This window comes from Mchenga conophoros, linkage group LG16 (assembly GCF_057382185.1).
Source record: "Mchenga conophoros isolate Kocher_MC1m ecotype Shallow Benthic linkage group LG16, M_conophoros_male_GT1.1, whole genome shotgun sequence".
Lineage (NCBI taxonomy): Eukaryota > Metazoa > Chordata > Actinopteri > Cichliformes > Cichlidae > Mchenga > Mchenga conophoros.
This window is the reverse complement of record NC_140541.1, coordinates 12460540-12483333: the sequence shown is the minus strand read 5'-3', so window position 1 is coordinate 12483333 and position 22794 is coordinate 12460540. Positions and strand designations below refer to the sequence as shown.

The 22794-nt window shown below is 41.7% G+C and overlaps 1 protein-coding gene across 1 annotated transcript; it reads left to right on the top strand.

Moving 5' to 3' along the window:
- The first annotated feature begins 1559 nt into the window (after positions 1–1559).
- On the top strand, positions 1560–21314 carry LOC146556375 (amine oxidase [flavin-containing]-like). Its single transcript, XM_085249519.1, has 15 exons — positions 1560–1717; positions 3240–3334; positions 3605–3742; positions 11443–11547; positions 11668–11759; positions 12670–12811; positions 13799–13948; positions 15555–15714; positions 15794–15890; positions 16365–16418; positions 16504–16561; positions 16650–16747; positions 17777–17888; positions 18659–18721; positions 19155–21314. The coding sequence occupies exons 1-15, from the start codon at positions 1663–1665 to the stop codon at positions 19308–19310; spliced, it is 1575 nt and encodes a 524-aa protein (XP_085105645.1). The 5' UTR covers positions 1560–1662; the 3' UTR covers positions 19311–21314.
- The last annotated feature ends 1480 nt before the right edge of the window (positions 21315–22794 follow it).

Here is a 22794-nt window from a genome sequence, read left to right as displayed (position 1 = left end):
ACACAGTTTGATTTTCCATAACTATTTGTAGGAACAATTTAGTCGAGGTTTCGTTCTTACAAACACATTTCTTTTGAACTTGCCTGATGTTCTCAGTTTTTCAATGTTCAACATTTTCAATTTTGTCCACATGATGGACAGAATGTAACTGTGCTTTCTGTAGATGTACTTCTTGCATTTCTGACAAAAAGTGCTTGTTTTAAAACATCTTCCTAACTTAGATTTAAGACAAACGATTTCTACGTCTCCTCCAGCCTCAAAAACAGATGACAAACCAATCGACACACCTGAGTTACTGACTCTGTTATATCCACTCACTCTCACTGGCTCTGTTTATTACTGATCACTGTGTAACTGCTGTAAATTCACAGTAACTGCCACCTCCTTACAAATGTTTATTGCATTAACCACACTTGTACAGACTGTATATAACTACCAATTGGTAGTTATATACAGTCTGTACAAGTGTGGAGAGTTAACTCTCCAGTCATGTTGATGGATTGCCTATATTGGCTGAAAATATTCATTTCCAGGAAAAAGACACAGGCAGACGATGCTTACAGGATGTGATGTGACAACACTAATGAAATATTGATGTGTCATAGTTGTCCAAGGCGTATTTCACTGTTATGGAAAAAGAAAATATTAAAATCATGATGACCAATTGGAGTGGTGATTTCTATGATTTTGTGTATATAATTTGGCATTTCTTACTGATGTAGGCCAAAAATAAGTACATGATATCATTTCATTCAGTTCAAAGGTTTATTTGCATGACGCACAAACAGACACAGTTGAAAGGTACAAATGTATCGTGCATGAAACGAATTCAAACGTGCTGCAGATGTGTGTCACAAGTTGATCTGGCTGTAGGCTGTGGTACTTGGCCAGAGGTGGCGCTGGTAGATTCGAGTCCATTTAAGTGCGCACAAAGTAAACTGCTCGCTTTAGTTGTGAAGCAAAATCGCTGAAATCGGAGTAATAACACGTGCGAGGGGAACGATAACGACGACAAGATTCCCCCGATCGTTTACTCTTGCTGTCCTGTGGACAACATCGGCGTGGTGTTAATTGTTTGTTGTTTTCGCGTCGCGCATGAGAATATCACCAGGTAAACTCGCGATATTTTTAAACATTTTGTTGTTCAACAGCATCAAGACTGACGGAGTGTGTTTGAGATAACCTCACAAGTGTCACAGATGACACATTTGGCGTTTTTTCCTGGTTTGTCGGTAGCAGCTCCTGAAATGCAAGTCTGCCACACATCTGTTCGACTAACGCCAGTTGATCTAAACGCCAGTAGATCTGGAACACCGGGTAGAAGTATAGAGCCACAGGTGGAGAGACAGCCAGGCAAAAACGGAGCCGCAAAAGATCCGTAGCAGAGTACTGGAGAAGAGCTGTCGTCGGGTGATGAAAAAAAAACCCCAGGTATTATTATTATTATTATTAGTAGTAGTAGTAGTAGTCCATAAAATGTTTTTTCCTAATGGCCCTCCATGCCCACAGGGTAGGGCTTTACTATGGGTGGGCGGTCTCTGCAGGGAGTGGGCTTGCCCGGCGCTTTTTAATTCAGATACGCACCCTACGTTCGGTAGGGTGCATATCTGGATCCGGAGCTGACACGGCCAAGAGGGGAAAGAAGACACACCACCCAGCAACATGACTGCACCCAGCAACACCTACGACGTTATAGTGGTCGGCGCGGGCATATCAGGTAGGCTGCAAGTTAGAAAACTTTGGTTTGGTGTGCAGGCTGTGCGGACGAGCTGAGCAAATAAACTGATTTAAGCCAAAGCTTCGAACAGAGCTTCCACAGTGGAAGAAGCTGTGTGTGTGCGTGCGTGCAGAGTGACGGAGAGTTTTTCATTATTCGTAGTGTTTTTCTTCTTCTTCCGTGAGGCTACCTCCCCTCTCCTCCTCTCTCCAGCTCTTTCACCTCTGTATCACCGCAGCAACAGCAGAGCAAGTTGAGTAACAGCTAATCAACCAGCGCATACTTTGTGTTACATAAGAGGACGTGAGCTGCATGGAGGGCCAGGAATGAGGACATAAATGAATGAAATACGTTATTAAATAAATAATTAAATTTGTCATTAATTAATTAAAATTTAAATTAATTAATTAAATAAATGTTTAAATAATTAATTAAATGCCCATTAATTTCATTTAAAACATTGAATAAATTATGTGTTTATTTATTTCAAATTGTATTTAATTATCAACACATTTAATCAATTATTTAATGATGTATTTATTTAATTCATTTTGACAGTCCTGACCCTGCGGCTCTCTTCATGAATTACTTTTATCTGCCAACCTCACCCATCAAACTCAGGGGGTGGGGTTAATGGTGTTCGAGTAAAAACCATTGCTTTGGCCTGGTGGCCAGTCTTTTTATTGGACATTTCTCTAACTAACTGAACTTGCCTTTAAATACCCTGTTTGTATGTCACCGAATACAGTTTAAATATTTTTTTTAGCCGAAAATGTAGAGGTTTAATCTTCAGATATCTGGTCGGTTTGTCAAGATCGAGCCTATTTGCAAAAGTGCTCCGATGATTTCGGAGATGTCTGCCCCGCCCAGTCTCACAGCAAAACCTGTGACATACCCATACTCCATATGCCAGAGGTCAGTGTATGACAAGCTGTTTATCTACTGTATACTCTGTGGTTGGTGAGCCAGTGCTCAGTGCTTTACTTGTTAGCTCTTCCTCCCCACATGATCAGCTGGTTGGCTGGTTTGTGATTTGTTGAGAACCTCAATCCCCCCTGCCCCCCCTCTATTTTTTTCCCCAGAGCTCTCTCAGTTCATTTGAAAAGCAAATGTTATGTAATTTTATTTAAGAGTTGCATGCCTACCAAAAAGCTAATCAGTGTAAATGCACAACGGAAAACAATTAAAGTGGGAATACCTGTTGATGGTATAACAGTGTCCTAACTAGCATAAGAGAAACCAGATTTACTTTAAAAATAAACAAAGAAGTTCAAATCTTTGTCTTTCTTATCAGATTTTCCAAACGATCCTCTTGATCTGGTTTTGAGTGATCTAATAGAGCGCAAAAACAATGTTTTTCTTTGAGAAGGGGATTTTTGGAAGCCTTTTTTGTCATTTATTTTAAAAGACCTTTAAAATCCCTGTGTGCCTTTTGCTATTGCTTTTTTTACAAGTACAGAAAGCACATATATTGCTTGAATCCTTATGTTTAAGTCCTGTTGGTGTCTCTGTCCTTCTGCAGGTTTGAGTGCTGCAAAGCTGTTGAAAGCCAGTGGGCTCGATCCTGTAGTGTTGGAAGCCAGAGACCGGGTTGGTGGTCGTACCTTCACTGTGCAGGTAAGGCAAAGAGTGTCAATACTACTGTAGGAGCGGCTCATAAAAGAGACAATCAGTAACAGTAATATAAATGCTTTCCAGCCTTTTTAATTTTACAACCAAGATAGTGTATCTATTTCTTTTAATGGGCATACAGAAAAAAAATGACATTTATATTCAAGTCATTTATGAGCGTAGAAGTGCAAGCATAGATCAGTTAGCCTTTTCAGAAATATCTGTGACATTTCTTTCTTTTTTGTCATGATCTAATTGTGAGTATGTGTCTTTTAGAATAAGGAGGCAAAGTGGGTTGATCTAGGCGGTGCCTACATTGGACCGACACAGAACCGCATCCTCCGTCTGGCCAAAGAGTACGGCATAAAGACCTACAAAGTCAACGAGCAGGAGAACTTGGTGCATTATGTTAATGTGAGTGTCTGTTTTTTTATTGCAGATAATTTTCTATTCCAAGCTCTCTTGGTTTATGTTATGTCTGTGTAGTCTGTGACAGATCATGACATGTTCCAGATGTATTCTTCACTTTAAGTGATGGAGTAAATGATGACAATGTTCAGAAGATGATGCACCATATCCTGAGTCTGACCCATTATCCAATAAAAAGGAAATCCAAGTCTCTGCTACTTTTCTGGCATCACGCAGTAGGCATGGCAACAAGGATCTTTATCAACATTTTTCAATTGCCACTTTCTGCCGCTGGCACTTTTCCTGTCAGCTTAACTTTTGCATGAGCTAACAGAGCTAGCCTCTTTGCCATCAGCAGTAGAGTTTGAAGCATTTTTGGGGAATCTTTTTGTTTGCACTAAAAACAAATTTTTTACTTTGCACACAAAGTAAAACATTGTTATCATCATTGTTAACTTTAGTTCACTTGACTGTACCGTATTTACCGCACTATAAGGCGCACGTAAAATCCTTAAATCTTCACAAAAATCGACAGTGCGCCTTATAATCTGGTGCGCCTTATGTATGAATTTTGTTTTGTGCTTACTGACCTCGAACCGGTTTTATGTGGCACACTATGCTCAAAAATCTGTCAAAAAAAGATTTTTAGTGCCACTTTTTGGAGCATTACGGTTACCGTTGCCAGGAGCCTCGCGGAGTAATACGTACTGTGCTTCAACACAACATTACCGTGTTGTGTGTGTGTGTGTGTGTGTGTATAACGACTCCAAAATGGCACCCGTGAAGAGACATGCTTACGAAGCTGATTTTAAACTTTGAGCAATTAGTTATGCAGAAGAGAATGGAAATAGAGCAGCTGCGAGACAATTTGGCATTAATGAGTCCATGGTGCGCAAGTGGAGGAAGCAAAAAGATGACCTAAAACAAGTAAAGAAGACCAAAAGGAGTTTCCGAGGGAACAAGGCGCGATGGCCGCAGTTAGAGGACAAAATTATCAATTATCATCATCTTTCCTCCCCACTGCTGTCAGACTCCATAATAAAGACTTTAACTGATCAAGCACACACATCCATACATATGCAATAATACTAAGTGCAATAATCCTTTCTGTCATCGTTGTATTTTTACTCAGTTGTATATAGTATTTGTATTTGTATTCTATTTTTATCTTATTGTATATTTATTTTATTTTATTCTACTGTATATAGTATTTTATTTTATTCTATTCTGTACAGTTGTGTACTGTATTTATTCTTATTGTATTCTAATTTTTGCCTCATAACTTTTGCACTGTCCACTTCCTGCTGTGACAAAACAAATTTCCCACGTGTGGGACTAATAAAGGTTATCTTATCTTATCTTATCTTATCTTAAATTGAACAGTGGGTTATTGAACAGAGAACAGCAGGTAGAAGTGTCTCTACAGTCTCTATTCGACTCAAGGCAACAGCGGTAGCACGTGACATGCAGATCAAGACTTTCGAGGGGGACCTTCTTGGTGCTTCCGTTTTATGAAAAGGCATAATCTCTCAATCCGCACAAGAACTACTGTCTCACAGCAACTGCCAAACGATTACAAAGAAAAGTTGGCCATTTTCCGCACGTACTGCCAGAATAAGATCACTGAAAAGAAGATCCGGCCAGAACACATCACTAACATGGACGAGGTCCCCTTCACCTTTGACATCCCCGTGAACCGTACTGTCGAGAAAACAGGGACCAGTACGGTATCTATACGCACCGCAGGGAACGAGAAGTCATCCTTCACTGTAGTTCTGGGCTGCCAAGCTAATGGCCAGAAACTACCACCCATGGTCATTTTCAAGAGGAAGACTTTGCCAAAAGAAAAGTTTCCGGCCGGCGTCATCGTCAAGGCTAACTCAAAGGGCTGGATGGATGAAGAGAAAATGAGCGAGTGGCTGAGGGAAGTTTATGTCAAGAGACCGGATGGCTTTTTCCACAAATCTCCGTCTCTTTTGATCTATGACTCCATGCGCGCCCATCTCACCGAGGCTGTCAAAACCCAAGTGAAGCAAACTAATTTGGAGCTTGCCGTCATTGCGGGTGGATTAACCAAAGAACTCCAACCACTAGATATTGGTATCAACAGGTCGTTTAAAGTTAAATTACGAGCTGCGTGGGAGCATTGGATGACAGAAGGCGAACACACATTCACCAAGACAGGGAGGCAACGCCGAGCGAGTTACGCCACTATCTGCCAATGGATCGTGGCTGCTTGGGCTAAGGTATCAGTCTCAAGTGTCGTCCGAGCTTTCACGAAGGCTGGAATAATCACTGAACAGCTAAGTAACAGCAACGAGACTGATTCAGATAATGATGAGAGGGATCCGGGCATGCTTGATGCCGAAATTGCCCAGCTGTTTAACTCAGACACTGAAGGTGAAGAGTTTGATGGATTTGTGGAAGTTGAATGAACTGGAAATGTAAGTGTATTGTTCAATATTTGATGTTTAACAGCTTAACAATGTTAATAGTTACTGTGAATGAGTTGGTTAAATTTTAACTCATCCGATTGTTTTATTCTGCTGAATGCACTTTAAACGCCTTTTAATCCGGTGTGAGAGGGATCCGGGCATGCTTGATGCCGAAATTGCCCAGCTGTTTACCGTAACTCAGACACGGAAGGTGAAGAGTTTGAGGGAATTGTGGAAGTTGAATGTACCGTACTGGAAAAAGTATATTTTTCAATATTTAACGTGTTACAGCTTAACAGTGTTAAGAGTTACTGTGAATGAGCTTAATAAAGGTCGAGTTATTTTTTTGTTTGTCTTAATGCGCCTTATAATATGATGCGCCTTATGTATGAAAACAGAGCCAGTCTTCAACAGTGCGCCTTATAATCTGGTGAGCCTTATAGTGCGGTAAATACGGTAATCTGCTAAATTAGCCACTCCCCCCACACACGGTCGTACAGAACATATATACTCAGTGGAGGAGCTTGTTAATGATCTCAAGACTAGGAACAGTCACCAAAAACACCAATGGTTACACACTGGTTGTAATGGTCTAAAATTAGAGAATAATGTGGCTCAGGAGGTAGAGCAGGTCATCTATTAATCAAAAGGTACGGGTACATTAGACATGCTAAAGTGCTTTGAGCGTTCAAGTAGAATAGTAATGTGCTGTATAAGAACCACTCCATTTACCATATACCGAATCTTGCAGCGCTCACAAGGTTCCCCCTGCTCAAGAAGGCACATTTACAAACCCCTCTTAAGTTTGCCAGTGAACACCCAAAAAATTTAGAGAAGCCTTGGAAGAAAGTAATGTAATCAGATGAAAACAAAATCGAGCTCTTTGACAACAACTTAACCCACAGTGTTTGGAGGAGGAGAAGTGATGAGTATGACCTAAAGAACACAATCTCCACAGTCAGAGGTGGAAATATTGTGTTTTGGGCTGTTTTTCTGCTGTGGGTACAGGATGACTTCACCGTATAGAGGGGCCAATGAATTGGACTATGTGCCGTAAAATCTTGGACAAGAGTCTTCTTCCATCGGCCAAAAAACTGAAGATATGAATGAGTCTTCCAGCATGACAATGACCCAAAATATACCACCAAAGAAACATAGGAGTGGCCAACGAAGAAGAATGTTAAGTTCATTTTGCAGCTTAACCATTCTCCAGACCAGACCTTTCTACCAGTCCTGTAGAAAATGTGCTGTGGGGGTCTTTAAAACCTAAAGCATTTAGAGATTTTCTGTAAAGAGGAGTGGGCCAAAATCACTCCTGAAATGTGTGCAAACCTAATGACCAACTACAAGAAATATCTTACCAAAGCTCACACTGAGCTCAGGGTTTTATTTGATTTGATTTGATTTTTTTTTTTGGACAGTGGTTTGGGGGAAAAATGAAAAATGAAATATCTGGAAATACTGGAAATGCCATCACTGTCACCCTTCACAGAGCGCTGAGCCATCTGGCTAACAGGAAGAGCTATGTGAGGATGCCCTTCGTGGACTACAGCTCAACATTCAACTCTATAATCCCAGACATCCTTATCACCCAACTGAGAATAAAAAGGCTGCGCAGAGGGTAATTAATACTGCCAAAAAATAATTGACTGTCCTCTGCCACCCCTTCAGATCCCCCCTGCCACCTGTTCCTAGGTTCAAGCTCGGTAAACACCCTGGTAAAGAACCCCCAACAGTGTCTGCACTTCCTCCTTGTCCCAAGGAAGAAAAACCTGGACTAGAAGCTCCTGCTGGGCTTCTACCGCTCCTCAGGGGAGAACGTGCTCTCTTACTGCCTGGTTGTCTGGTTAGAAACGCTGCGTAGAGGGTAATTAATACTGTCAAAACAGTCATTGGCTGTCCTCTGCCACCCCGGAGTCCATCGCTAGATTCTCCTGTCTCAGACAAACACAGGTGACCCCGCCCACCACCCGTTTGACCCTCCACCAATCAGGTCCCACACCCCAGACTCACTAACAGCTTCTACAGCTTCTTCCCCTGGGCCATTTGGACTATTAACAAACACTACCCACCCCTACCCAACAAGTGTTACAATGGTCCAAGATGGACGTTAAGAGCCCTGCTCCCTCTCTGGGCCTGTTTTTCCATCTGCTCGTAGCTGTAACAAATAGAAGTGCTATCCTAAAAATATATTTTAAAAATGACTGCACTATAATGATCTCCATTTGCCTATGGGATGGGATCCTCAAATTATTTCCCTTTTACCAGCTGGTGGACTGAGCTTACCATTAAGCTGTGAGGGAAGTGGATCCTAGTGCTTTGGCTACCCTGTTATGGGTGTGGCAAAAATTAGGCCAAATGAAAGATTCTCAAGCCAGAACTTATTAAACAGGAAAAAACAACAACAAGAGAATAATCAGAATCTGAAAATTTCACAAAACACTTGATGCATCAAACACTGGAGGATAGCAAACAGGAACAGAGACATGAGACACAGACAGTCTGACAAAGGACAAAGAAAACACTATGACAATATATACACAAAACAGATCTTGAACAGATCTTAGAATGCTATAATAATCACAGTGAAACCATCAGATAATGTAAAACTGTTTGCATTGTATGTTGGTCTCTCACATAATGAATGCTCTGCAAGATAGAAATCCAAGAAATCTTTAGACTGACTTCAGAGGTGGTGTTTAGATATGATTTATTATCTTACACCTGGGAACCAATCCCTGCATCGGCAGTTCACAGCAATCAGTCTTTATTACCTATATTTTTATACCGTGTGTGTGTGTGTTAGTGTTTTACTACATTAGTAAAATTTTAAAATTGTTGTTGGTAAATCACAAACACCTTGACTGAGGCAGGTGAGGCCTGCAGTTCTTGAGATGTTGTTCTGGATTCTTTTGTGACCTCCTGGATGAATCATTGATGCACTCTTGGAGTAATTTTAGTAGCCCATTTGTGAATAACAGCTCTCCACTTGGCTCAGTCTTAGAAATGGTTTTCCAGACCGATAGTTGTCAGCAGCTTAGTCTTTCAGCTGTTTTTGAGTTTCTTCAGATCATGGCATGACATGTCCCTTAGCCTACTTTACTTTGTCAGACGGGTTCTACTTGAGTGATTTCTGGATTCAGCAGTTATCAGACCTGAGTGTGGCTAGTTGAAACTGAACTTTCCAAAGTTCAACTTTCCAAAAAATGTGGTTGATCACAGTAAATTCACGATTTAGGACATGGTAGGTTTGTTTAGCCTTTTCCTTACTAAATTAATGTATTAATTAATCGAATCTAATAATAATTTACTAAATTTTAAAACTAAATGTAGTTTAAGAAATGAGAAATTAAGAAGAGCAAACATTTTCCCAGTACTGTATATTACAATAGGCAGTAAAATAACTATTGATAATAGATGTTTGTTTCAAAGTCAGATAAGAGTGTACAATATAATTTGGGTAAAAGGCTAAGGGCAGTGATTAGCATTTTCTGTGGTTCTGTGAAATCTTTATCTTTAGATGGTTGTCATAAAGTCCTCCTCTGCAGTACAGTCACCTTTGTCTTCAAGTAGCGTTCTTTGGTCCTCTCATTGAGGACAGGATCTTAATCTCGAGACCTCCAGGCCATATTCGGCACAGATGTTTCTGTACACTATGCCGGCCACTTGGTTATGGCATTCCATGTATGCCCTGCCTGCTAGCATCTTGCACCCTGCTGTTATGTGCTGGATTGTCTCAGGGGCATCTTTACACAGCCTGCACCTGGGGTCTTGCCTGGGGTGATAGAGCCCAGCCTCTATGCTTGTTCCTGTGCTGCCATGATTAGCGCCTCTGTGCTGTCTTTCAGTCCAGCTTTGTCCAGCCACTGTGGTACTGACACTAACTAGCCTCTGACCTCCTTCCTTAAGCTTAGCATACAACCTTAGGGCTTAAAGTTGGCCTCTAGTGTTGTCCACCACATCCCCATTGAGTTCCTGATAGTTCCTGATAAATTTACATTTAGTTTCTTCTTAGGGTCCTGTTGATCTTGTACAGGTCTAGGCATTCCAGCATCCAGTTGTGGGGCATCAAGTTGTAGGCCTTCTTGTAATCAATCCAGGGAGTGCACAGGTTTGTCAGCCTAGTCTTGCAGTCTCGGCTGACTGCTCGGTCTACCAGTAGCTGGTGTTTTTCTATGTCTCTGGTGTACCTCTTTAAGCAGCTGGCTAAGGCTGTGAGTCTTTGCTTGGCAGTTTCCAAGGCCTCAGGTATTGGACAACTTGCTGTACTTCTTAGGCACCTTCTTTGTCGCACCTTTCTGCATCTCCGATAGTTGGCTAACCTCCCTCCGTGCCACCTTGATGCCTCCAGTCTCCTTTAATGCAGTAATAATGCAGTTACAGCTGCATTGTTTTACAATGAAATGAAGAACTAAACAATTTTGATATTCTTTTTGTTTTGTTTTTTCCTTTGGCTCTATTACAGTGGTATTACATTACACAACACAATAAGTTAGGAGACTAAATAATAGGAGACATTATTAGTTTAAGCTGCAGCTGCAGACCAAGACAGTACAGTGTAAGTGTTATTCCAGAATTGTCTCTGAGCTGACAGCTCTGTGAGGCTTGGGCATTTCCACAAAGATGTATAGACAGTTTTTTTCTCTTTCAAAGAAGTTTGTGTTTAATAAGGTTTGAAATAAATGTTCCTGTCAAGCAAAGCTCTCAATACTCAAGCTCTCAAATAATCTCTCTAGCGTATGACGCTAGAGAGATTATTTGAGATTCCATCGACACACATAAATGAATGTACTCAAACCATTGTTATCCTCCACATAGCAAAGGGAACTTTGCTAGAAAGCAACAAAAATGAATCTCTAGTTACAATTGTGGTGTGGCAACACTTTAGTGGTTTTAAACCCACTGCATCTACCCCTGACTGTCACCTCTGTGTTTGTATGTCTTTGTGTGTGATTGAGAAATGCAGAAATAAACTAGACCAGGCATAAAAATTATGGCTTTAGATTATGGCTACTCTTATCACATTTAATGATTCAGTATCTCTGATTCAGTTGTAAACATTGCACAAGCTATTACTCCACTTTCTCCACCACTCTTCAAACTGCTTTCACGGTCAGTTAGAGGTCAACTGAAACAAATCTTTAATGGCAAATGCTGAAATGTTGTTCTTTGAATGCTGCCATCATTAAGCACAGCTTTTATAAGCAATGGTTATTTGATGATTGAAGAATATTGTTTTGGTGATGATGGCCGCAATCATGTGTCCAACAGGGAAAGTCTTACCCGTTCAAAGGCTCCTTGCCTCCCATGTGGAACCCCATCGCTTTGATGGACTTCAACAACCTCTTTAGAACAATGGATAAGATGGGCGAGGAGGTAAAGCAGTTCTCACTATTAATGAGTATTCTTATTAATAAGCATTCTAGATTGGTTTACTGGACAGGTTGCACACCTGCTACATGCCTGACTCATGCTGAACACCCTCCTGCATTTCAGATTCCCAGAGACGCTCCCTGGAGAGCTCCCCATGCTGAGGAGTGGGACAAGATGACCATGCAGGAACTCTTTGAAAAACTCTGCTGGACCAGGTAACATGTTCAAAATGTTTCCCGTTTGTGCAGAGAATAGGTCTAGCTATTCATCCTGTTATCTTGTTTATATCCAGTTTAAAGTTTTATTGTTAAATCATGTGACACAAATGTTGAAGGTGGTCTCTAACAAAAGAAATGTCGTTTTATTTTCTAATATCTCATATGAGTCAGCGAGGCTGGCTGGTGGAGTGATAGGTTATAACCTAATGTTAGCAACCTCAGTTACTAAGGTTTCATGGGTGCAGCATTCTGCACAACAGACTTGGCATGAAATGCTAGAATTCCACTCACTGAAGCTGGAAGTAAAATTAACGCTCTTTGGTTAATTTTGGTTAATTGGCTAATTCCAATAAAATGATCTCCAACACCACAGTCACAGTTAAGAGGTCCAGTTCAGTGACTCAAACTTGCAGAGGTGGAAATGGTTACAGCTTCCTGTGTCAGCACTAATAAGAATAAGAATTCTCATCCCTGCAAAAACTTTGAAAACTGATGCTGAAGGTTGTAGCTGTTTCATAGAGGTTTTTGGTGGAGAAGCTTCAGTATATGATGCACTGTGAGTGAGAATGTTTTTGATAATCTAATTACTGTGTAAATTTAAAATATGCAGCTTGTAAAAGTAAATGACAACAGTCCTGCACTAATTAAATGATTGTACTGCTCCAGCGTTTGAATTAATCCTGTAATGTATCCTATATTAAACTAAAATAAAACTTTAGTTCAACTTTGAAACTGCTCAAATGTAGATTATGTGCAAGTCTCTGCTGGAAAAGTAGGACAAGCAAGCAGAAATCCCTGACATTGTGATTTATTTGTGCTTTGTTCACACTCTTACAGAATATAAAAATTGTGACTGGGGTACCTGCAGTATTTAAAGACTTCTTACCTTCCATGTAATCCCTCCCAGAACTGCTCGTCGCTTCGCCACACTGTTTGTCAACTTGATCGTGACCGCTGAACCCCACGAGGTGTCGGCTCTCTGGTTACTCTGGTACGTCAAACAGTGCGGAGGGACAATGAGGATCTTCTCCACCACCAACGGAGGACAGGTATGTCTGCCCAAAATTATACCTACTGATTCAGAACAACAGACTGAAAGAATTCGTTTTTTTGTATATCTGTCTGAACAAACAGAATATTCTCTCGGCGTGCCAAGAAGTGGACTTGCGTTCTCTGCCTCTCACACAGATTCATTCAGTGATTCAGAGGAGCAGTGTGAACGTCAGAGGGAGATCCCTCACAGCCCAGTCTCCTTAGTCTGGCCTGAATAAGATGCTGTCCACACAAAAGATGTTTTCTTGGAATACTCAGGGCGTCTTTTCTGCTGCCGTTCCTCAAGCTGAGGGCCTTGTTCCCATAGCCACAAAGGCTTTGGTAAACAAATGACAAACAGTAGTGCAGTCGGCTCCTTCCTGTTTGCTCCACATTTAAAGCTTACACACCTTGTGGATGGTGCATACATAGGGGTGTTTGAAGTATTTACACATAGTCATCTTAAACATATGGATATGCTATTGGTATGCATTGCTTCGAGTGCAGCTGCACTCCTCCTGCAAAACTGCAAATGTGTCTTTAATCAAACAAGACAAGAAGAGGCTCACCTCGTTCATCCAAATGCCACAGAGGAATGCACACAATGTGTTTCTGGTCAGGGATGAGAGAGATGTTGACACTAACCACATGGAAATGGTTTTGTGTATCGGAGCTTTGACAGCCCAAACCTCTCTACCTCCTCACTGTCATCTTCATCATTTAACATTTGCTGGCCTGGCTTTATGAACGTGTTTCTTTTGAATTAAGATGCAGAAATTTGTAGTGAAGGAAATGAAGGCGGACTGAGGATAACCGGTGTGTATCACCAGGATAAATCAGGGGATTTTATCGGCTTCATTCCAAACTGGGAGTTTATTAGCCTTGCTGAGGGGTACCCAGAGGGGGATCAGAGTCACTTCTACCCAATATAAATAGAAACCAGTGTTGCTGCATCTGCTCTCCCTGTTGGTGCTCACTGAACTCTGCTCTCTTTGTGTCTCAAGGAGAGGAAGTTTGTAGGGGGTGCGAATCAGGTGAGTCAGTGCATGGCGAGGGAGCTGGGAGACCGAGTGAAGCTGCAGTCTCCAGTCTACAGGATCGACCAGACCGGAGACATGGTTGTGGTGGAGACCGTGGACAAGCAGACCTACAAGGTGAGTTGAGTATATCACCAGTATTTCCTTTGAAGTACTATTCTTTAAGGACACTTTTTATGTCTTTCCTTACATATTCTGCTTTAGTCAGAAATATAATATTGAGCTGGAAATGAGCATTTGAAGTCGATTAATGTTTATTAACTGTATCTAGCACCAGATGATCTCAGAGATTACAACAAGATGGAGAGAAACCTAAGTATTCCACCTTTGAGCAGATCTTGGCCACAGTGAGAATAAAGTAAAGAGAGGAAAATAGAGGAAATGCGCTCAGGGAATCTCTGACCACAGAACAGTTTCCACTTTGCCTCAGTCTGTTTAAAATGAGCTTTGGCCCAGAAATGATGGCGGTGTTTCACCATCATGTTCACATGATAGAGCTTTAACCTGTATTTGTGAACAGTACAGTGTTCATAGACAGTGATTTCCAGAAGTGTTCCCGAGCCCTCCCAGTGATTTCATGACAATCATGCCTGCTTTAGTGCAGTGATGCAGCAGGGCCCAAAGGTCACGGGCATCCATTATTGATTTTCAGCCTTATCCTTTGCACACAGAAATTCCTCCAGATTCTTGGAATGTTTTGATGATATTATTCTTTTCAGTTTGATGTTGAGGAACATTTTTCTGAAATTGCTCCACAGTTTGTAGACAGAGTTTTGGGGGTTTTTGCAGAGCATCTCTGAGATGCTCTTTTTATCGCTGGTCGTGTCACTTTGAGACATGTCACTGCCATCAAATTCAAAGTGAGCTTTTTGTTTCTGTAAATGATAATAGTAGATTTCTGATATTTTTCTGTATAAGTGAATAAAAGATGGCTTTCTGAGATCGGCAAGTCACTGCATTCTGTTTTCATTTACAGTTTACACAATGTTACAACTTTCTGAAACTGGGTTTGTAGACACAATTGATTAGTTCAGTCCAGTGGTTCCCAACCTTCAAATGGCCCACAAAACAAATAGTCAGAATGACTTTGCTTATATGGATACATCACCGTTAACGAGCTGATAAGATAATGAATAATGACGCTGCTCTTATGTTTCAGTAGATTGTGAATGCAGGACTTTCCTTTTCCTGTTTTCCTGTTACTGCAGCCATGTTTCAAATAACTGTTATAGTGTTTGTTTGATTTTATTATGTATTAGGAAATGAAACAGATACTATATTTATACACTAGGTAATGTGAGATAATGCAGTCTGAATATGAAACATCCATGTATCTGTAAAACAGTAACTGCTTCACAGTGTTACTCACAAACTTCACTGGCACTGCTGCTCTTTGGCTGCCATCTACTGGCTGCTTGGAAAAAAGCAGTTAAAATGTACATGATCTGTGTTACTTTGTTGATTAGGTTGAATGTTTTCATTTATGGTCAGATGTTCCATTGTAATGAATTATGGGACAGCATTTTCTCCCCTCTTTTCATAAAGGATAGTCCAGTGTATCCTATATTAAAGGAACCACTGAAGCCTCTTTCCTTAGTATTTGGAGAATTGCAACATCTCTTACTATGGCTGATGACTACCATGCAGATACTTCTGGGTCACATCTTTCAGTTATAAACAGACTATTGGTGCGCACTGTGTACTGTCTCTGTCTCTGTGTTAGGCCAAGTATGTGATCGTGGCCACACCACCTGCTTTGAATCTGAAGATGCACTTCAACCCTGAGCTGCCCCCGCTGAGGAACCAGCTGATCAACCGTGTTCCCATGGGCTCTGTCATAAAGTGCATGGTCTACTACAGAGAGAACTTCTGGAGGAAAAAGGGTACGCAGGAAGTGAAAACACAGAGAGAGCGAATGCTGTTCAAGATGATGCCATTTCTAACGTTTTATTGTGTTACCAGGTTACTGCGGCAGCATGGTGATAGAGGAGGAGGGCGCTCCCATCGGCTTCACCCTGGATGACACAAAGCCTGATGGGACTGTACCTTGTATTATGGGGTTGGTACAGAGCTTCAAACAGTTCTCTGTAATTGTGTATATTTTGTATAATGATTCCATATTGTACACTACATCGCCAAAAATATTTACCTGTCGCAGGACAGCTTTCAGACCTGAGTTATAAGATTGGTTGGCAAGTGGTTACTGGAGGTTGCCAGATAGCGCTAAGTGATATCAGCAGCCCCAAAGAAGTATACAATGCTGCACCATGATGAGTGCTTTAGTCATCATTAGGGTGGAATACACATTTTTTTCACTAGCGACCTGTGATTATCAGAGGGTTACTGACTGGCCTGTAGGCTTGTGTCTCAGCTTTACCATCTGACTCTGACCTAGTATTCTCGCATGAGCTCCTACAAGAATTTCCATACAGTGTAGGACTTGTGCTTGAATGGAGCTAAACACAAGTGATAAAGTCATCCAACCAGCCACACATGCTCATGTAGTGTTTTCTCTTTTCACTCTCCCCCCCAGATTCATCCTTGCCCACAAGTGCAGAAAGCTCTCAAGCCTGTCCAAGGAAGAAAGGTAGACACCAGTGGACAGAGATGGAAAAAAACTCTCACGAGCTGTGAGATCAGTTTAATCCCAACTCCTGTGTTGTTGTGTTTAGGTTGAGGAGGATCTGTGAGATCTACTCCAAAGTGCTGGGCACAGATGAGGCTTTGCATGTGAGTTTGGGTGCAGAGTGGTACACAGTCATGTGGATACTGTGGAATCACTTGACTGACTGCTCATGTGCCTGCTTGTTTCCTGCAGCCGGTGCACTATGAGGAGAAGAACTGGTGTGAAGAGGAGTACTCTGGAGGCTGCTACACAGCCTATTTCCCCCCAGGAATCCTTACTCAGTTTGGCAGGTGAGTCTCTCTCTCACACGTGTACACACACAAAAAAATAAACATAAATATGAAAGTGTGATCTTTTCATTTCAATTAACTTAATTTATTTGAATGTGTCAGCTCCTGGATATTAATGGCTAATGTATGTTTCAGCAGGATTTGTGATTATTTCTGCAAATTAGCGTCACTTCTCCTCCATGAAATGAACCTGCCTTCCTGTGCACGGTTTCAGAGGGGACTCACTGAGATCACAACACTTTGTGTTGGATTATTATGTTTACCACACAAGCAATACTGTGAACTCATATTTCATCTTTTTTAAAGAAAAAAACTGACCGGTCCTGTTGGAGGCGTTCCTAACTGAATGGTGTTGTTGCTGCATTTCATGGGTTTTATTGGAGTGTGAACAAATGAATGCATTTTCAGTACAGCAGGACGTGTCCCCAGGATTTGCCCATTTGCTCTATAGCTGTACACACACATAAAACACAATCCAGTGTGTCTGATGCATTGCGGCTGCTTTCATTTATTAGTCGAAGCTGCTTGTTGTACAGATCCTGGTGCATATGTTCACTATTAGAGTTTTGTTAACCTCCATATGAAAAACTGAAACTCCTTGTTAATCGTCATGTGAACCATATTTCATGTCTAAATGTCCTCACCAGATGTGCAAATGTGTTCTCACTCACAATGAAAAGTAAGCTGGAGTTGGAAACCTAACATTGTGCTTTTTTATACAGAGTAACTGTTTCACATACCGGGTGGTCCTGCAAGAAATAGAGTTAAAGAAAAAGTCCTTTCTTTGGTTCTTTTACGTTGAGCACAGTGGGGGTGGGAAGATTAATCCAAAGGAAATTCACTTTATGTTATATAATCCCATATTGCACTTATTCAGGTGAGATAATATTCTTAAATGAAGTGAATGCATGCTAAAGCTCAATGGTCAGTACAATGCTGGTGCATACATTAAAAATAAAACGTGTTTAAAACCTGTAAACCAGTTTAACCTCTGAAGCCTCTCCTGTTTCTCTCTTTTTTGCTCTTCAGAGTGCTGAGAGAGCCGGTGGGCAAGTTGTACTTTGCAGGCACAGAGACGGCCACCGAATGGAGTGGCTACATGGAGGGGGCCGTACAAGCTGGAGAGAGAGCAGCCAGAGAGGTCAGAGAGCATTTAAGTACCTGCTTTTCACTGCTACGTGTTAGCAAATACCAGTTCTTACCAGTTTAAACACCCTTAGAGGCAGGTTACTTATATATACCAGGTAGAAACCACTTAAATCATGCAGCTGGCACACCTATTAGTCACACCTCAGCCTGCTCCTGGTGTTGTGGATGCTCAGCCAGCAGTGCTGGGGGTCAGCTGATATCAAATCATGACATCCTCGCCTTTTCTCCCCTCTCATTTATGTCTGAGCACAGCTGACTGAAACAAACCATAGAATCAAAATGGTCCTCCCCACTCAGTCTTCTAAATCTCTCTTTAAGACACTCGCCTGCTGCTTGCACTTTATGTCCTTCTTCCAAGGCATTAACATTAGGTTTGGTTTCCTAAGATACTCCCCCATGTGTTCATGTTCCTCCATGTTTCTTAGCTCTGGCTCTGCTGCAGAGTAGGTCAGTTACAGTAAAGGCCAGTCAAGCCTGAGTAGATTATCTGAGTGCATTAAACATAAACATACACTTATTCTTCTTTTTATTACTTAAGTTAAGTTGATGTGTCGTGTCGTGTTGTATGTAGTGCCAACGTGGGACAGTTCCCCAATTTCATTGTGCTATTGTACTATGTATGACTGTGCAATGATAATAAAGAGTTATCTTATTAACATCACCCAAACTCAAAAATGTGTATCATGTTTAAAATTTAGACTGTTAGACTGTATTTTGATCCTTTTGAAGTCTTTGACTGACACCACCAATGTCTTTTCGCAGGTCATGTGTGCGATGGGTAAACTCCAACCTAATCAGATCTGGCAACCTGAGCCTGAGAACGATGTAAGAGAAGTCCTTATGCACCAAATTACAAGTTGGCCTTTGATTAAAAAAATGAACAATCAGTGGAGAAACACTCTGAAGTCTCTCGTCATGAATCCAAAACACTTTTTACCATAAATGACACTGTGAAAAAGATCATCTTGTAATAAATGAGAAAAAAACTACCAGGCAAGACCATAATGTTTCTTGGGGTTGTAAACCAAGAGAGGTCATTTTCTCCCTCGCTTTCTATACAATCATTTTCAAGCAGAAGAGTTGCCCCCTGCTGGTCATGTAAGAAAATGCAGGTTTAAGACACCTATGCATTGTTTACACATTTTGGACCCAAGATTACATAAGTTGTATATTGCCAAATCATCTATCAAGTATCTAGTTAATATCATGCACATGAAAAAGGCAGATATCTGATATCATCATTCCCTCCGTCCTGCAGGAAATCCGGGCACTCCCGTTTGTTACCACCTTCTGGGAGAGAAACCTGCCTTCGGTTGATGGTTTCCTCAAATTCTTAGGAGTCTCCACATTCCTGTCTGCTGCCGCCGCAGCTGGCTTGGTGGCCTACAAGAAGGGCATCATCCCCCGGAGTTAAACCACCCTGTCGTCTCACTCCTCCACATCTCAAGGGAACACGTCTCAATAGACACTTGTGTACTTCTAGTGCTTTATGGGCCCAAACTACAGAGTAGTGACCTACATAGGGTATACATTGTTTTTTGAGAAACACCGTGATGTGAGAAGGACTGCTCAGCTCATGCAAAAACACTAACACACTGTTACTCTGTCCACAAACGAAAGAGAGAATGAAGCAGGTGAGAAGGGCTGACTGAAAGGTGTTTGAGAGGAGGGACGAAAGCCTAACTTCAGTTTAAAACATGCAGACTCAGATTGTGAAACCAATGAAGGAAAAAAGATCAGAATCAGTTCGTAAGGGGAAACCTTCTCTGTCACTATTACTATCCCATACAATGCCAATGAAATCCACTGTGTCGATTATATGTGAGTTTATAAAAGTCGCCATGCTTACTGTGTGTATGAGCCTCGTCTGTGTCGCATGCTTCGGTGAGCATGCGTTCGTGAGCGTGTGGTCATCAAAGTTTCTGTACAAAGTTGCGAGCGCGTGTGCATGAGTTTCCACTGTGTGTCTAATTACCGCTGCCTATTTTAGGTGCCAATTTATTCTGGCCAAGCAGCCGTAGCTGTTTGACGAAATCCAGTGACTTCAGAAGAGAAAAGAGCACCTAAAGTGAGTTGGTACTGCGTGAAATGGGCAATGTTGTTTCTCTTAAATTTTAATTTTATTTAAATCCCAAAGTGCAAATTATGTGCCCTAATATGAAATTACTGAATTCGTATAGCTAATTGTCTCCTTCATGGTAACTCCTTTAATATAAATCCTCTGTTTAAACTATAGTAAGTCTTAGGTATCAGCAAACACGGGCTACCAAATATGGCCACCAAAAATTAAGACGGTGCCAGTCTAAATGCTGAACCCATAAATTTAATAAGAAATCCTTAAACTAATGGTGACAATAATGATTACCGTATTATAAAGAATAATTAAACACTTCTCAGTTATAGTTACTTGTTGTTTTAACTCTTTACCCGCTTGTATAAATCGACCAGGAGTGACCTTGAATGCTTCAGGCTTATAGAAAAAAACGACTGGTGTGCATCATAAGTTAGTGCGGGTGGTCTCTCCCTGTGCAACTAGACTTAGAAAAACCCAGAAACTGTTCTGATTGTCTTCAAACCACAACTTTATTGATATATGCTGAGGTGTCAAAACTTATCATCAAGGCTACAAAGGGGATGTCGTCAGTGTCGTCAGCAATCATTTGACCGGGTAAAATCATTTGTCGGGGGTGTAGATGTAAAAGCCAACCTGCCCACTACAAGAATCATGCTGTTCTTGTCCCAAAGATGTTTGTGAGTGTAGTTTATCTGTTATGCCTTAATGGAAATCATAGCGTTTTTGTCATTTTATCGCAAGTGCCTGTGACTCTGACACTCTCAGCCCTCATCCCTCTTTCCCTCTGGTAAGTTCCCCTTACCTGAGTTATGTCCTCACTGCAAACTTGACTCAGGTAAAGCCGGGTGTAAAAACACAGCATCAGAGCTCAGACTGTTGAGGTGATCCCTCTGCTTATCTCTGTGTCCGTGTGTGCTTCGTGTTGTCCCTGCAGCGCTTCTTCCCTCGTTGTGGTGTCCCTCTCCCGTCTGACCCTCAGTCCCAGTGCAGGTTTTATGTGCAGTTCTAGAAGTAATGATTGAATAATAATGTCACTTTTTGAACCATCACTAAAAGTGTTTGAGTTTATGGTTGGCTGAACAAACAAAGCCAGCAAATTCCATCCACCCTGTAGAAAAACAACAACAAAAAACTACAGCACTCACAACAAACCATCAGCAGACGTGATGCAGCGTTATTCATTATGGGGTTTTTCTGGAGATACCCCCCCTTCCTTTGTCCCTCTGTGCATATGAGCCTTCTTAACTATTCCTGTGACCTGCTCTTTGATGTCTTTGATTCCTCATACAAAGCTGGTGATATTTAACAAAATGTGAAATAAATCTTTTACTCGCCTTAACCTGATTTATTCTGGTGTCGTGTGTCATTATGTCGACTCAGAGCAGAGCTACAGCCCAACGGAGTGAAAACAGCGGTGTAATAGTTAAGAAAAATGTGGGGAAAAAATCATTAAAAGCTAGTCCAATGCCCAATGTGCCCAGGAAGAATAAAACTGCAGTTCCAAAAAGGACACTGTGTCATTTGTAAATAAAACCAGAATCCAATGATTTGCAAACAAGAGAACATATATGACATATCAAATGTTTAAGCTGAGTCAGTGTGCCATTTTAAGAAAAATAAAAGCTCATTTTGACTTTGATGGCAGCACCTGGTTTAAAAATAGTTGAGACGGGGCAACAAAAGCCAGGAAAAGTAGGTAGTGCTAAAAAGAAGGTTAGGTTAAACAGCATCAGATCAGTAACATGACTGGAGTGTAAAACGAGCGTTTCAGAGGAGCAGAGCTTCTCAGAAGCAAAGGTGGACGGAGGTTTACCAATCTGCAAAAACCTGCCTGTACAAATTATGGAACAATTCAGAATAATATTCCTCAACATAAAATTGAATGTGGAGAAATCTGTGTGTGCAGGGGACAAGTCTGCTTCGCCCCTCCACATGACACACTTTAACCAGGACTCTGTCACCCGGGCTGAAGCTTTGACTCTTTGCTTGTCGGTCATAGTATCTTTTCTGGTGACCCTTAGCCTGGCGAGAGGCCTGATTAGCCTGTGCGTAAGCCTGTGACAAGCAGTCATGCAGGGTCTGGACATAATCGCTATATCCCCCCGACCCATTAGTGGTTGACAGCCCAAAGACCAAGTCGACAGGGAGCCGTGGATGCCTGCCAAACATCAGGTAGTATGGTGTGTACCCTGTCGAATCATGGCGGGTGCAGTTGTAGGCGTGTGTCATTGCATCCACATATTCGTGCCACCGGGGTTTCAGGTGAGGTTCTAGCGTCCCCAGCATGTTCATGAGGGTGCGGTTAAACCGTTCAGTTGTCCCGTTGCCCTGTGGGTGATAGGGCGTGGTGTGGGTCTTAGTGATGCCGGTGCATTTACACAGCTCCTTCACCACAGCACTTTCAAAATTGCGCCCTTGGTCTGCATGCAGTTTTGCTGGGAAGCCAAACCGACAGAAAAAGTTTCTATACAGCACCCTAGCCACTGTGCTGGCTTTTTGGTCTTTAGTGGGGTATGCTTGCGCATAGCGTGAGAAATGGTCAGTGACCACGAGGACATTTTCGATACCACCTTTTGATTTCTCAAGAGTCAAAAAATCCACACAAACTAGCTCCAAGGGGGCACTGCTGTGGATACTGACCAGGGGGGCCCTGACCCCTGCCGTTGGAGTTTTCCTAAGGCAGCACCTCTCACATTGTTCGCACCAAGCCTTGATTTCCTGGAACATCCGTGGCCAATAAAACCTCTCCCTTATCATGTGCAATGTCCTCTCAAAACCAAGGTGGCCTGAGTCATCGTGGAGAGCAGTCTTCACTGATATACGC